This window comes from Centruroides vittatus, unplaced genomic scaffold, assembly GCF_030686945.1.
Source record: "Centruroides vittatus isolate TY-2023 unplaced genomic scaffold, ASM3068694v2 contig_905, whole genome shotgun sequence".
Taxonomy (NCBI): Eukaryota; Metazoa; Arthropoda; class Arachnida; order Scorpiones; family Buthidae; genus Centruroides; species Centruroides vittatus.
In genome coordinates this window covers 923,436-938,826 of record NW_027122595.1, presented here as the reverse complement: position 1 = coordinate 938,826, position 15,391 = coordinate 923,436, and the positions used below count along the sequence as shown (strand labels likewise).

The following is a 15,391-nucleotide window of genomic DNA, read 5'->3' as shown; positions in this document are numbered from 1 at the left end:
TAGAGACATGTGCAATCCTCACTACAGAACCCTATCTCATATCATTGGCAAATGACTAGCACATGCAAATTTGCTTGCATAACAACCATTATGCATCCTGCAATCAGCAATCCAACATTGTCAGTTTCATTTGAGGTAATGCCATGACAGCTAAGCATAAATTACTGTGGACTAGCAGTGCATTGTCTTTAATGATGAATCCCAGTTATGTTTGGGAATAGACATCCATTGTGTTAGAGTGTGGTGGACCACTAATGAGTGCTTCAATCCCTCTTTACTGCTGAGCAGCACACTAACTTTACTGGCATGCTGTTCTGTAGAGTAATCTCATATTATGTCAGTCGCCCTAATAGTGATACGAGGGCCATTAACAGCACAGCAGTATGCCCAAAAAATTTTGCTCCGTCACGTCTTCCATGGTAAGGGTGCAGACAGCCATTTCTGAAAGATAATACTGAACTGCACACAACTAGGATTTCTCAAGAGTGTCTCCATCACATTGTTGCACTTGTTTGACCTGCTTTGTCTCAAGATTTGTTATACATCAAGCATTGATGGAACCAGACTGGACACCATCTTTAGCCATCTGAGACTGTGAAAGATGTGGAGCAGCAGTCTAGCACCTGTGGACAAATCCATCAAATGCATACTATGCCTGCATGTCTGCTTGCATGACTGTATTGCTACATGTATCCAGAGAGGTGGTGGTCCTGTAAAGTACAAAAAGTTCCTTTCAATTGTAATGATGTTCCATAGAAAACTGTTTCTTTGCTATAATAATATTGTAATTACTTATTACCATATTTTTAAGATTAATAAAGTTTCATCAATTCCAACATCATCTTCTGGTGTGTAACTTTTTTGTTAATGATGTGTGTATATGTTACCGGCAAAACCCGATTTTACGCCAAACTAGTTTGGCCTAGGCAAAACTAGTTTGGCTAGTTTGGCGTAAGCGTGTCAGGCCAAACTAGTTTAGAATTATTATTCAAGTCTATTAATGGTTAAATATATTAATGATTAATTTAAGTTCATCATAAAACACAAATAAGTTCATTTATAATTTCAGTTTGATTTTAAAAGTTATTTTTATTATTTCGTTTGAATTTTTGAAAATATTTTTGAAAGTTAATTACCTTTAACAGTGCATGGCTTAATAACAAAAAAAAAAAAAATACAAACTGATAAGTACTGATTAGCTTATTTTTATTTTACAGTTTTGTACAAGTGTTGTCACTTCTAATCAATACCATTTTTGGTTAATGTTACTCTAGGTATCGAAGATGGTGGCTCGTCTCCGATTCCAGCGATCAGAAGACAGGGAACAGCGAGGACGCACGTTCTAACCTAACCTAACCTATTCTAATAATTTGGTTGCTAATAATTATGGTAATTTATTAGAATAGGTTAGGTTAGGTTAGAATGTGCGTCCCCACTGCTCCCTGTCTTCTGACTGCTGGAATCAGAGATGAGCCGCCACCTTCAATATCTAGGGTAACATTAACCCCATTTTTTATAATTAAGTAGACTACGTTTGAATAAATATTGTTCATCTAATTGATTGCCTTTAAATTTTATTTTAACCATTAATAGACCTGAATAATAAATCTAAACTAGTTTGGCGTAGGCAAAACTAGTTTGGCCTAAAATCGGGTTTTGCCAGTAACATATACAAAGTGTTCATAATTAAAGTTCACTTTTTAAAAAACATAACTCATGAACTAATGCACTATGATGTTATATTTCACAGAGATATCTGTAGTGATGGAATTTTATTTGAAAACAAAATAAAAGTTAGTTACAAAAATGTTCACTACGGCAGTAAGTAGTGCTGCAACACTGTAGTGAATAACTCAAAATGTTTTCAAAACTTATGATACACATACTCAGCACTCAGAGCTTTGGAAGCCAGCATATCAAGCATGCTGTTATATAACAACACAGTATACACTGTATATCATTTTTATCAAGAGTATAGTAATACAGAAGTATTACTATAGCACTGTTGAAGTAGATTAAATTGCTGGCATTTTTATTTCACTTATTGTGAAGTAAAAATGCCAAAAATTTAATCTACACTGTATAGCAAGCAAATAATGATAAATATAATTAATGTTTTAATGTTTAAAGTATTGGTTAAGATAGATAATGACAAATGATAACAATTCCATGTTATCAACTGTGTGTTAAGAATGATAGTGCAAAATAACCATCTGAAAACACCTATTTACCTGAAAATAACCATAACTGAAACTGATTCAATAAGCAAAGCTTATTTCAATAAGCTTTGCTTATTAAAACATAAATTAAAAATAAATTTATAATTTATTTTTAACTTATGTTTTGAGACATGCTACCAACTCTAATAACAATGCATGAGTGATGATAACATTTGTGATTATAATAAACAGATTCTAATATATATATAATAATTAATATCCTTCCAATTAATATTTTTAATTCCATTACTTATTTATATAAATAGAATGAAAAATGAAATTACAAATATTAATAATTTTTTTGTTTTATCACAATGAACATTTTCTTTTAAAAGAGTTTAAGTATATAAGACATGGCAAGAAAATTTAATAATTATCTCACACAAGTTTCTCATACAGCAAAGCATAAGCGAGGAAGCAGCAGTTTAAAATAATGAATTTTCAAATAGACCACAATACCGCTTCTAACATTTATTTACAGATCACATTTATCACACTGATGTGCTATGATAATACACACACACACACACACACACACACACACACACTATAGGTGTGTGTGGTGTGTGTGGTGATGTGTTATATATATATATATATATATCATGAACCAATTGATTAATAGGGCATTATGAATAATAACTAAAATCGGCACACAGTTTGATAAATATTGATTAATTTATCAAATTGACTGGGCATTATGCAGCATTATGAATACTGCTATCACCCTAGTCGGGCAAAGTAATAATAAAATAATTTGTTGAGGAGTGATCATCCAACATATGCTAGCAAATCAGCACTTGCAACTGAGTTGCACATGTGTATTGCATTTAGTACCAAATTTTAAATTTATGCAACCAATAGTTAATCTTGTGTGACATTTTAATTTGATTAAAAAAACTCTAATTATTTCATTTAGAAATATTTATTTTTTTGTGAATTATTTCAAAGTATTTTAAAAAGAACCTGTAATTTTTTAAAACTAAGTACTATTAACTATATTAATTAAATGGTAAAATTTTACCTATGTGCACCATAATGGCAGCAGTGCATATAGGTATGTGCAACTCAGATGCAAGTGAATCAATAAATAGTTATTGATTCACTTGTATTTATGTGTGTGTTCAAGAACTACCATAAATCAATAACTAGTATCATTTAATTAATATAGTTAATAGTACTTAATTTCAAAAAATTACAGGTTCTTTTTAAAATACTTTGAAATAATTCACAAAAAATAAATATTTTAAAATGAAATAATTAGAGATTTTAATCAGATTAAAATGTCACACAAGATTAACTATTGATCGCATAAATTTAAAATTCGGTACTAAATGCAATATGCACGCACAACTCAGATGCAAGTGCTGATTGGCTAGCAAATGTTGGATGATCACTCCTCAACAAATTATCACCACTTTGCCCGACTAGACGATAGCAGTCTTCATAATGACTGGTCAATTTGATAAATTATGTTAAAACTCCTGAAATTTATTACAATGCCCAATTTTGTTTGTCATTATTCTTAATGACCAGGCATTATTCATAATGCCCGTATTAATCACTTGGTCCATAACATATACACAAAAATAGAATACTGTACATAATGAGACATGCTACCATCTCTAATAACAATGTTTTAAAAGATTACAGGTTCTTTTAACTGATAATAATGCAGAATATGTAATCTGTGAGCATTTGAATAAAATTATGGTTTTATTGATTGAATGATTTATTTCTGAATAATATAGTAAACAGCAATAATACTGTGAAGATATTTTAAATGGCAATATTCAGTATTATCATAATTATTTTTCTATTTCAAGTGGAAAAATATAGTGTAAATTTCTGTGATTATTTACTTTAAATGTTCGTTTTAGTTAAAAATTTAGGAAAGTTATAAAAAAAATATTTAATTATAATAATACAGTGGTACCTCATACTTCAAAAACTAACTTTGAATGTTTCAGACTTTGAACACTAAATTCAAGAAAAATTTGATCCAGAGTTCAAACAATGTTTCTATGTTTGAACTATATGCACAGTGAAAAAATGCACTCACTACATAAATGCCATATGTAGTATATTCAAGTCATCTCTTGCTATCACTGTGAAAATTTTTCTTGCATTACACTCATGTTTTCAGTGCTATGGCACCCAATTGTGTAGAAGCAATGAAGGTTGTAGTTTTGACAATTAAGATAAAAAAGGAACTTATCATGAAGCACAAAAATGATTCAGGTATGGTGAATCTGATGGCCTTATTAAAGATGCTGAAGTCAACAGTGTGTGACCAGTAAATGCAATTTTCATTTTATTATACAGTATTTACATATTTTATTTATTGTTTTCATGTTTTAATTTATTATTTAGAACATTTAATTGTATCATTTTTATCTTAACTTATGTGTATTTGCTGTTTTAAGTTTATCAAAATGGGTATTGTTTAAATCTGAAAACAGATTAATTCACTTTCCATTACTTCTAATAGGGAAAATTGATTTGGACTTCCAACAATTCAGAGTTTGAGTAGTCTCCTGAAATGAATTAAATTTGAAGTACTTATCATCCCTGTATTTAAATTTTGTGTTTGAAATTGTATATTATTAAAATCATAATTTATAACAATAGACATTTTTAAAATTAAATTTAAATCTGAATTAATTAGTACAAAGCTGAACTTGTAAATAATTCAATCTTTTATCAGTACAATGTGAAAATAAATGATGTGAAGAAAAATAAAAATACGTAAACGTATTTTAGAAAAATTTAACAATGAAGATGTGTTAGAAACAACCAATATGAAAAAGACATTCCAATTAACAGAGTTTTAGTGAAATCTGAGAGAAAAAGCTATATACACATAAATATATTATAATTAATATAAATTAACAGAATTGAGCACATTTAATATTTCAAATAATAATCATTAAAAATACACACTTATTTCACAGTGTATACAAATAAAATTATTTTCATATGGATTATCATATTAGGATAGTTTATTCATTAAGAAAATTCACATTAAACATTTAACTGACACTTTTATCCAAATAATAATGATAACAACAACAACAGGATCTAAATAAATCAACATTAAATTTGTTTCTGTTAATTTTTCAGTAAATAATTTACAAAGTATATTTGTGAAATTTATACACTAAGCATTTCATTTTTTTGTTTTAATAAAATTACATTTGCAATGATATTCTTTATCTATTATGATACAAGTTTGTGACAAAACGCAAAAATAATTAACATGGATAAAATATATGATGCCTATAATATCTATATTATGTCATAAAATTATGATTTAATGATAGTGTGTACATTTCTTAAAAATAAACAATTATTATAAAAAATGCACAAAACATTATACATATACAAATTTGTTTTCTGTTAAAATCCCCAGAAAAACAAATATCTGAATAGTAAAATTTTATCACATTAAATAATACTACACACCTAATAAATTGTAGTTTCACTGTCAAATACTTTTTGTGACTTTCTTTTTAACTTATTCAACAATCTTGGTTTCTTTCAAGTAAATCTGAAAAATTATAATTAGTAACTTCTTAAAATCTTAAATCAATCACATATTTTTACAATATTAATTAACCAACACAATTACTTCAAAATTCTTATTTCTATCAATAATGATATAAGATTACTAATTACAACATAACATAATAAAATTCAAATTTTTGTGAGACTATGTAAATTTAATTTCATACTTTTGATAATTTAAAAGAAAATGCATTTAAATACTTTAAACATATTACATGTTACAAGTTTGTTAACAAAAAATTATGTATTGTAGAAATTATAACTAAATTGCTGTAATATCTTATGTTTATTTTTATATTTAATTTAAAAACTTAATTTAGAAACAGAACTAAGATCTACATTAAGTTCGATATTCAGCTATATATTATCATCCTTGTTAAAAATAAAAAATACCAGTTTTCAAATTAATGTAAGTAATTCTTATATTTTTCATTAATGTACCCTTTTTTATCACTAACAACAATGAAATACTGTTATTAATATTATAATAATAATATATTATATAGATGAAGAGTATATACTAACAATAATAATAACTCTCCCGTGGTCACTACCTGGTCGTGGTGGGAGAGCCCAGTAATTTTACTGATCCATAGGGCAATGCAGGCTGGAGCACAAGCTCCTGGTAGGGACACCCATGCCAGTAAGGTCTATGGGGAGAAATGATGCTAAGAGTGACCACACCCACATTCTGTAGTGATATTTATTATGGTAATAACTAGATCAAAGTGTGATACCGGCTCAGACGTCACCCGGGTTAACAAGGTCCGCGTTCGTGGGTTAGGCAGAGGCTCACGTTCGAAAAATAGGCCAAGTCTCCCTTGGTTACTGGTGGCGAAAGCAGCACCGGCCCAAGCATGGCTACTGCAATGCCCTCAACAGATGTGAGGAACCAACCCAGCCTTGGTGTTTCTGTGGTAATGCATCCACAGACCACAAAGACTGGAAAACCACACCAACGGATGAAATGGACAGTAGAAATGAACGAGTTTATCATCCATACTTACTACACAATCACAAAACTCGAAACAAACATGACAGCATACAGACAACAACTACACCATAGATTCACACAACAGTATCCTCATCTCACTGTCACCGAACAAAGGGTTGTTGATCAAAAAAGAACAATTATACACAACAACCTTATTCCACAAACAACACTTGAACTTATCAAACAACAGGTTGCTGATCAAATACATCAACAGACAGAAACATCTAACATTAATGAAGATCATGTAACCTGTCAGGATAATCTAGCAACAAGCATTGATAATAACACACATACAACAATTACCACTAATGATACTACAGACACTTCCTCATCCATCACTGATAACATAGACATGGATTTAGTTAATACGCTCTCACTTATATTTCAGGAAACACTCACTAAATATACAGGCACAGATCCCACACAACGACCACGAATACCAAAAATCAACACGTCAAAAGAAGTAGGAAAAACACTAAATTACGTAAACACTCACTCACTACCACACTATATTCATTCAATTTCTACACTCGCAGACATTCATACATTAGTTTATGCTGGAGCAGTCACAGTAGTGACACACCATGGACTGAAAGTACAATCACAGACAAACACACAGAAAACAAAATTCTATCACAAGCCTGCCTGGCAGAGAAGAATAGAAATACAAATAAATGACATTAGACAGCAATTAGGCAGGCTGACACAATACGCTAAAAGCAACATAACACCCAAATTAAGGAAACAGCTCAAAAACATTTTCAAGAAAATAAAAACACACACAAAACATGAACATCACAACACACACATTACAAAATACATTGATACACTAAAACAAAAACTTGCTGCCAAAGCACGTAGACTCAAACGATACAAAACATGTACACTACGAAAACAACAAAATAAATTACATAATACAAAACAAAATATACAAACATATTGAAGAACACGACATTCTAACAGAACAACAAAAAGGTTGCCGTAGAAATCACAAGGGATGCAAAGAACAGTTACTCATAGATTCAGTCATTCTACGGCAAGCACACAAACAACACAGAAACATACACATGGCATATATAGACTACAGAAAAGCATTCGACAGCATTCCACACAGTTGGCTGCTACATATTCTACACATGTACAAAATACATCCATCACTCATTACATTCTTCCAAAACACTATGCAGCACTGGAGAACAATACTACATCTCAGGGTTCATAACACTTCCATACAAACAAACCAAATCTTTATTAGGCGAGGAATTTTTCAAGCAGATTCCTTGAGTCCTCTCTGGTTCTGCCTAGCCCTGAATCCGTTATCCAACATGTTAAACAACACGCAATATGGTTACAATATCAGACATGAAAAAACAACACAGTATACACTGTCACATCTCATGTACATGGATGACATAAAACTTTATGCATCCATACAAAAACAACTTTGTCAACTCCTACAAATCACACATTCATACACCAAGGACATACAAATGGAATTTGGCCTAGATAAATGCAAAACACTTCAGATAGAAAAAGGAATCCTGAAGAAAGATTTTGCGCTTGGAAATGGAGACGTTATTGAATCCATGGAAGAGGGCGAGTTCTACAAGTATTTAGGATTCCAACAGGCCAAACTAACAGAACATACACAAATAAAGCAAAGATTAATTAAAGAATACCAAAGTAGGTTAAATGCTATTCTCAGAACACAGTTAAATGCAAAACACACAGTCAAAGCAATAAACACATATGTCATTCTAGTACTCACATATTCTTTTGGAGTTATACATTGGACTCACACAGATCTTGAGCAACTCCAAAGGAAAACAAGAACTACACTTACTAGGCATAAACAACATCATCCTAAATCTGCTATAGAAAGACTAACCCTTCCACGTAAAGATGGCGGACGTGGCCTGATTGACATAGTTAACCTTCACTACAAACAAATACAGTCACTGTGAGAGTTTTTCTACAAAAAACAAGAAACATCACAATTACATAAAGCAGTAACTCTAGCAGACTCAAATAACACACCATTAAACTTACACTCACATCATATGGACACAACACAACATATAAAAAGCATAGACACCATTAAGCAATCGTGGGCTCGAAAGGCACTCCATGGCAGGCATCATTATGATCTGGCCCAGGATTTTGTTGACAAAACTGCATCAAACAGCTGGCTAGCTCGGGGATGCCTCTTTGGGGAGACGGAAGAATTCATGATCGCCATACAGGATCAGGTTATAAATACTAAAAACTACAGAAAACACATACTCAAAGATGCAACACTCACAAATGACACATGCAGAAAATGTCACATCATGCCAGAAACTATACAACACATCACCTCTGGTTGCAAGCTCTTGGCACAGACAGATTATTTACACAGACATAATCAAGTAGCAAATATAATACACCAAGAGCTTGCAAGGAAACACAAATTAGTAGACATCCACGAACCATACTACAAATACATTCCACAGACAATCAAAACACCACAACACGCACAAAATGTACAAAATGTACAAAATGTATTGGAAAACAACACGCACAAAATGTACTACGACAGAGCCATAATCACAGATAAAACAATTTACCACAACAGACCAGACATCACACTCATTGACAAACACAATAAAATCACATACATTATAGACATATCCATTCCAAACACTCACAATATACAAAACGCATGCACTGAAAAATTTAGCAAGTACACAGAACTCGCCCAGGAAATAAGGCATCTGTGGAGGATGGATAGGGTGCTTATTGTACCTGTTGTTCTCTCCTCTACAGGTGTCATACCACACACACTACACAAAAGCCTGGGCACATTAGAATTGAATAGAAACACATACATCACACTACAGAAGGCCACTATATTGAATACATGTCATATTGTGAGAAAATTCCTGAATACAGACACACACACTGATACACTTCTTTAATTTCTGTTTTGGTTACTATGCCTTGACTTTGGTCCGGCATAGTACACAGCCACCGGTGTTAACCGAGTATATCTCACTTAACCCAACATAATAATAATAATATGGCATAAAAAAGTCAAAATTATTTTTATTTTTTTTAAATATTGCTGTTAATATGTAAAAAAAGGCATAATCTCTAACATTTTATAGAAAGATATAAATTTCTGAATAAACAGTTTTTTAATGTCAAGTGAATCTTCTGAATTTTTTGTATAATGTGTCAAACTTCATTTCATGTTTGTCACTCTTGTGATTATATTAATAAAAAAAAATACACCTATGTTGCAACTCTTCCACTTAGATCAGATACTCTCAGAAAGAAGTGTCATATTTTAACCATTTTCTTCAGCCACTTATTAAGAGGAACCTTCCAATACAGGGGTCACAAAACTTTTTCACGATGGGCCAGATGAGAGAATGACGAGTACAGGGCATATAACCATTTTGTTCAATACAGTACACTGAATACATAAAAAAATAAAGACAACCAACATATTTATTTACCAATACACAAACACAATCACTGCAGCAAACTCGTAATCTCTTTCCTTAGAAACTTTGGTTAATATTTCCTATGGTAGCAAACATGGCGGCTTGTCTCTGAAACAGTGGGGACCCACGGTCTAACCTAACCTATTCTAATAAATTACCATAATTATTGCCAACTAAATTATTAGAATAGGAGTAATTTATTAGAATAGGTTAGGTTAGGTTAGGTTAGACCGTGCGTCCCCACTGTTTCAGAGATGAGCCGCCATGTTTGCTACCATAGGTAACATTAACCGAAACTTCATTGCAGGTACTTATACAAAAAGCACTCCAATATCCAAAGTTGCAAAAAACCACTGATTTATCTGAAAATTATACTACTGTCAGATGCAAAAATCAGATTGGACCAATTTTGGCATTTAATTATATTTTAGCTCATTTGTGCACAGTGTGGCAATGGGCCAGATGAACCAACCTCGCTGGCCATAGTTTGGTGACCTGTTCTAATATACAGTAATACTTCGGTTTTCGTTGACTTCAGTTACCATTAGTTTTGGTTTTTGTTGATTTTTTCTGCGAAAAATTTGTCTCGGTTTTTGTTGGTTGCCTTAGATTTCATCAGCATGCCCATGTGACCTCACTGCTAATTTTGCAAAAACAAAAGACAACCCACATGTTTCCCTGCTCAGTGTGGCATTGTTTCTCATTGTGTGAGCATTATTACCTACACCTCTAGCCAAACAATTCCATTGCTTTTTGCTCCATCATAGGATCAAAGAAAGTTTCCAGAGCCAGCAGCCTTTTGAAGAAAAAGGCCAGGAACACAATAAAAATTGAAGAAAAAATCATTAAAAATACAAGAGCAACATTAAGATTGCTGAAATCGACCGCTTTTATATTCATTTTATATTAATTTTGTATTGTTTTTAGTATTAAACACTATATTTATTCTCTATAAAACGTGTTTTGGTATGTATTTTGGAGTGTCTAGAACAAATTACTTGGATTTACATTGATTCATATGGAAATAATTGCCTCAGTTTTCATCGGTTTCAGATTTCACTGATTGTTTTCGGATGAATTATCGACAAAAACTGAGGTATCACTGTATATAACCTTCCACATAAATATTACTGTATAAAGTCATACAAAGTTATAGAGATAAATATTTAACTTATAACATGTAAAACTATTTATTAAATATTTAAATATATTTAATATATAGTTTAGTTTTGTTTTTGTATGCTTCATAGCATCAGCCATATGCTTTAAATAAATATAATCATATACCGTATTTTACAGACTATAAGACGCTATGAACTATAAGACGCACCTTAATTTTTAAGCAATTTTTAAAAAAAATACCTATAAGGCACTACGGACCATAAGACGCACCTGAATTTTGGAGGCAATTTTTCGAAGAAAAAAGTGCGTCTTATAGTCCATAAAATACGGTAACCTTGAATTTACACACATCATATAAGACTTTTTAGTTGCCTTTCATAAAACAAAGTATCAGATTTTAAACATTGTTTTAGATTATTGTTTCACTTTTTTTTAAAGTCCTTCGTTATTACAAGACCTAAGTTTCAAGAAGTCAGTTTCTCGTAAATAATCAATCATAGACTTTAGCTTCCTCCTATCATTTATATTTTTTGCTTAGTAAAGATAGCCTGCAATTTTGTAGAAGGTACAAATGACTTCTGATAAAAGTGAAAGCTTGTTTTAAGTGCTCATTTGTTATTTAAATACACTAAATAAGTAGTTGAACTCATCATAATCAAAGATCTACAGCAGAAAAAACTTGAGCATTAAGAAAACATTTCATAATAAAACCTGGTTAACAGTGAGAATAAGTATATTTATTATTATTTTATTGTATATAATTAATCAAAAACTCTATAAAATAAAAGTTTGAAGATAACTAAATGTTTATAATATAAATGCATATTTGTTTAATTCATTCAAACTATTTTCCTAGAGTGGTCTTGTATGATTTTTAATAACAGTTTAATTAATTGTTAGAAAAGAATTAGAGAGATTAATTTTCTTTTTGTTTTCTTGTTGGGTAAATATCAGATATTACCACTGGAAATCTTAATAAAAACAAAATATTGCAAAATTTTCTAATTAATTAAAGTTAATAGTCAATTTCAATAAGTTTTAAATTAATTTTTTATATTGAATTAGAAATGTGCTTGAATTTAGCTCATTAGTTGACAATTAAAAAGTTATACTCTCTTTCATAGATTTACATTTCCCATATTAAAACTATAAAGAAAAACAAAAATTTGAAAAAGTAATAATAAACAGATAATAATGAAAAAAGTGAATAATTTTATTTTAAAATCTGAAGAAGAATAATGATAAATTGTAAATTTAATAATAAATTATCACATGTTGAATAATTTTAACCATTTTTCATAAAATTATAGTAAAATTATATCACAGCACAAGCATTACAATTTTTGTTGTTTTCACAATTTGGAAAAATTACTATATACAAAATACAAATATAATAATAGCAATACAGGTTGAACCTCTCTAAACCAGCAGTTTTGATGGTTCAGGATTGTGATTTGAATCTGGTGGTCATTAGTTTGCAGGGTCACTACAATCAGCTGTGCATGTTGCTAATATGAAAAACATATCATCTGGTTCTAAATATTAAAATATCCAAAATTATCAACTTTTCCTTAAGAATAGTTCCTATAAAAATATCCAATGTCACTTCAAACTCTCCAAAATTTTGAATAATTATCTGCAAATTGGCAAAATTGCAGATGTAGTATCACTAGTGTTTTGGTACTTTTAAATGATTGATGTAGCTATACAGGTACCATATTGCCATTTTCTATTGCAAGCTTTGGTGGTTTGGTTTGATTTGATTTAATTTATTTGGCAATGCAATATTGGACAATCTGCCAGGGGGAAATGCCTCCCAGGAGGACTTTTATGGAAAACTAGCCCTATTAGGTGTTACAAATGTGAAGAAAATCTGGAAAATTCCACACGGCCAGCCTACTGGCAAAGTTTCAATCCAAAACCAACTACCAGTGTTCAGTGATTTTATCCATTCTGACACTAGTGGGCACCCAATGGTTCAGAAAATCTGCTATTCTGACACCTATCTGGTTCCAAATTTGCCAGATTAGTGAGGTTCAACCTATAACTAATTTTAAAATAATAATAAATGAAAAGTACAATCATAAATTTATATAAAATATCTATTTGTAGCAAATCAGCAATTAACAGATGACTAGAGATAAAAATTTAAATTCAAATTCATTAAATTTCATCAGTTTTATATACCTAATAAATTTATAATTTTATTTATTTATTTATTTTTAATTCAGAGTATTTATATTTTAAAATTGTCAATTTTATAAATAATAATTTTTTCTTCCAAAAAGCTATGGAAGATTGTCACCAATCAATCAATAAACCTTTTATTGTATATGGATTAATTTCCTGTTACACAAGGATAAAATATAAGAATATTAATTAATGTATAATTAAATTAAATCACATCATCTTATGTTTAAGCATGTCTTTTTAAAGTTTTATCCAATGTTTTTTTAAATTAAATACTTTTAAATAGTAAATAAAATTAGTTACAAATTAATTTCAGAAAAATGATAGATAATTAATTATCTAATGCTTGGTATTTTTAATATTTACCCTTAATAATAGTATTGTTGTGTTCACTTGAACCTGACAAGTCATCATCAATTATTTGTTTGTTTACTTCTTTAACATGTTTTGCTCCTGAACTCTTTTTTTTTCCAAGTGAACCTGAAAATACATTTCATTTGTCTTTAAAAAATTTAATATAAATTGTATTAATAGTGTGATTTTGAAGGATAAAACAGTAATTCATGTAAAATATTATTTTATTATGATATTTCATTATTATATTTTTTTCATATAAATAGTTTACATTGTGACTCCAATTTATGAATAATCAATATACTAAGAATTTTATACAATGATCTGTTGTTTTATTCTTCTTTCCCATTTATTTGATGAAATATTCAATACAGTGAGTACCAACCAATATTTACAACAAAGTATTCTAGTCATGAGTGTGACAAGATCAAATTCCATTGTACTGAATGGCTAATAGGTTCCAGTTTCCATTTTCTTTATTTCATTCATCTATCTTTGTTTGCTTGTGATATGCTATTCATTCTATTGATAATATGGTTTTGCAGTTTAGTGAGCTTAATCTCTACATTACAGATCTACATATTAATGATTAGTTTTATTAATTAAAAAAACATTTTATTTCACTCTATTTTGTTCTCTAATTCTCTACTTACTTATTGTCTTAATTACCATATTTACTCGCATATAAGATGACCTCGCATATAGGACGAGGTGTGACTTTAAAGATCAAAATAAAAAACACCAGATTTATTAATGCAATTCTAATTTTATTTTGTTTAATCACAAGTAAAATATCAAATAAATGCACACATTGTCCTGCAAAAATTACTGGCATTTTAAACTTTAAGGAAAGATCTTGTAAAATCAACAACATAATTTGTTCACGTAAAGCTGGACAATCGGGAACCTTTTTTGCCAATTCTTAACAGTCATAAATGTAATCCACTCTCTGTCGATTACACTTATGAGTTTCTCCAAATTTTGATTTCCGAATAATAATCTGTTTTCATATGGGAATGGATTAAAACATATCATGCTCCCATGTAATTTTGGTATTTCAAATTGGAATTCAATTCAAAAGTTTTGCTTTTCCTATTGCTATTCGTCTTTACTCCTGACAATATACAAGAATGATTCAAACAACCCAGATAAAATACTTATGTTTTTAAATACAAGAGGGTAAGCATCCAGTAAAAAATGCAAATACGTGGTTCACAAAAATTATCTGCAAAAACTCAAAGAATCTTTTGCTTGTGCATATAGGATGATCTAGGAATTTGAAGCTGTGATAAATGAATAAAAACCTTGTCTTATATGCAAGTAAATATAATAATTTTTGTTTTCTTATCAATAAAAAAAAATGCCAATAACTTATATATTTGCTTATGTCATATTCACTTATCTCATTTATATTGGCTTCTATATCGCTGATAATCTAATCAACACTTCCATTTATTTTT

The 15,391-nt window shown here is 30.1% G+C and overlaps 1 protein-coding gene across 3 annotated transcripts in view; it reads right to left on the bottom strand.

The window, feature by feature from the left end:
• The window catches only part of LOC136984164 (probable serine/threonine-protein kinase DDB_G0283337), a 68,623-nt gene that overhangs the window by 4,105 nt on the left and 49,127 nt on the right, over window positions 1-15,391 (bottom strand). For 2 of the 3 annotated variants that reach the window (XM_067281097.1, XM_067281096.1), the window contains exons 9-10: window positions 13,944-14,057; window positions 5,190-5,766 (exon numbers count right to left, since the gene is read on the bottom strand). In XM_067281097.1, coding sequence (XP_067137198.1) covers window positions 5,738-5,766; window positions 13,944-14,057 — 143 coding nt within the window. In that variant the 3' untranslated portion in view covers window positions 5,190-5,737. Of the gene's footprint in view, window positions 1-5,189; window positions 5,767-13,943; window positions 14,058-15,391 lie in introns of those variants that run through there. The other variant, XR_010882158.1, reaches the window with a different exon arrangement.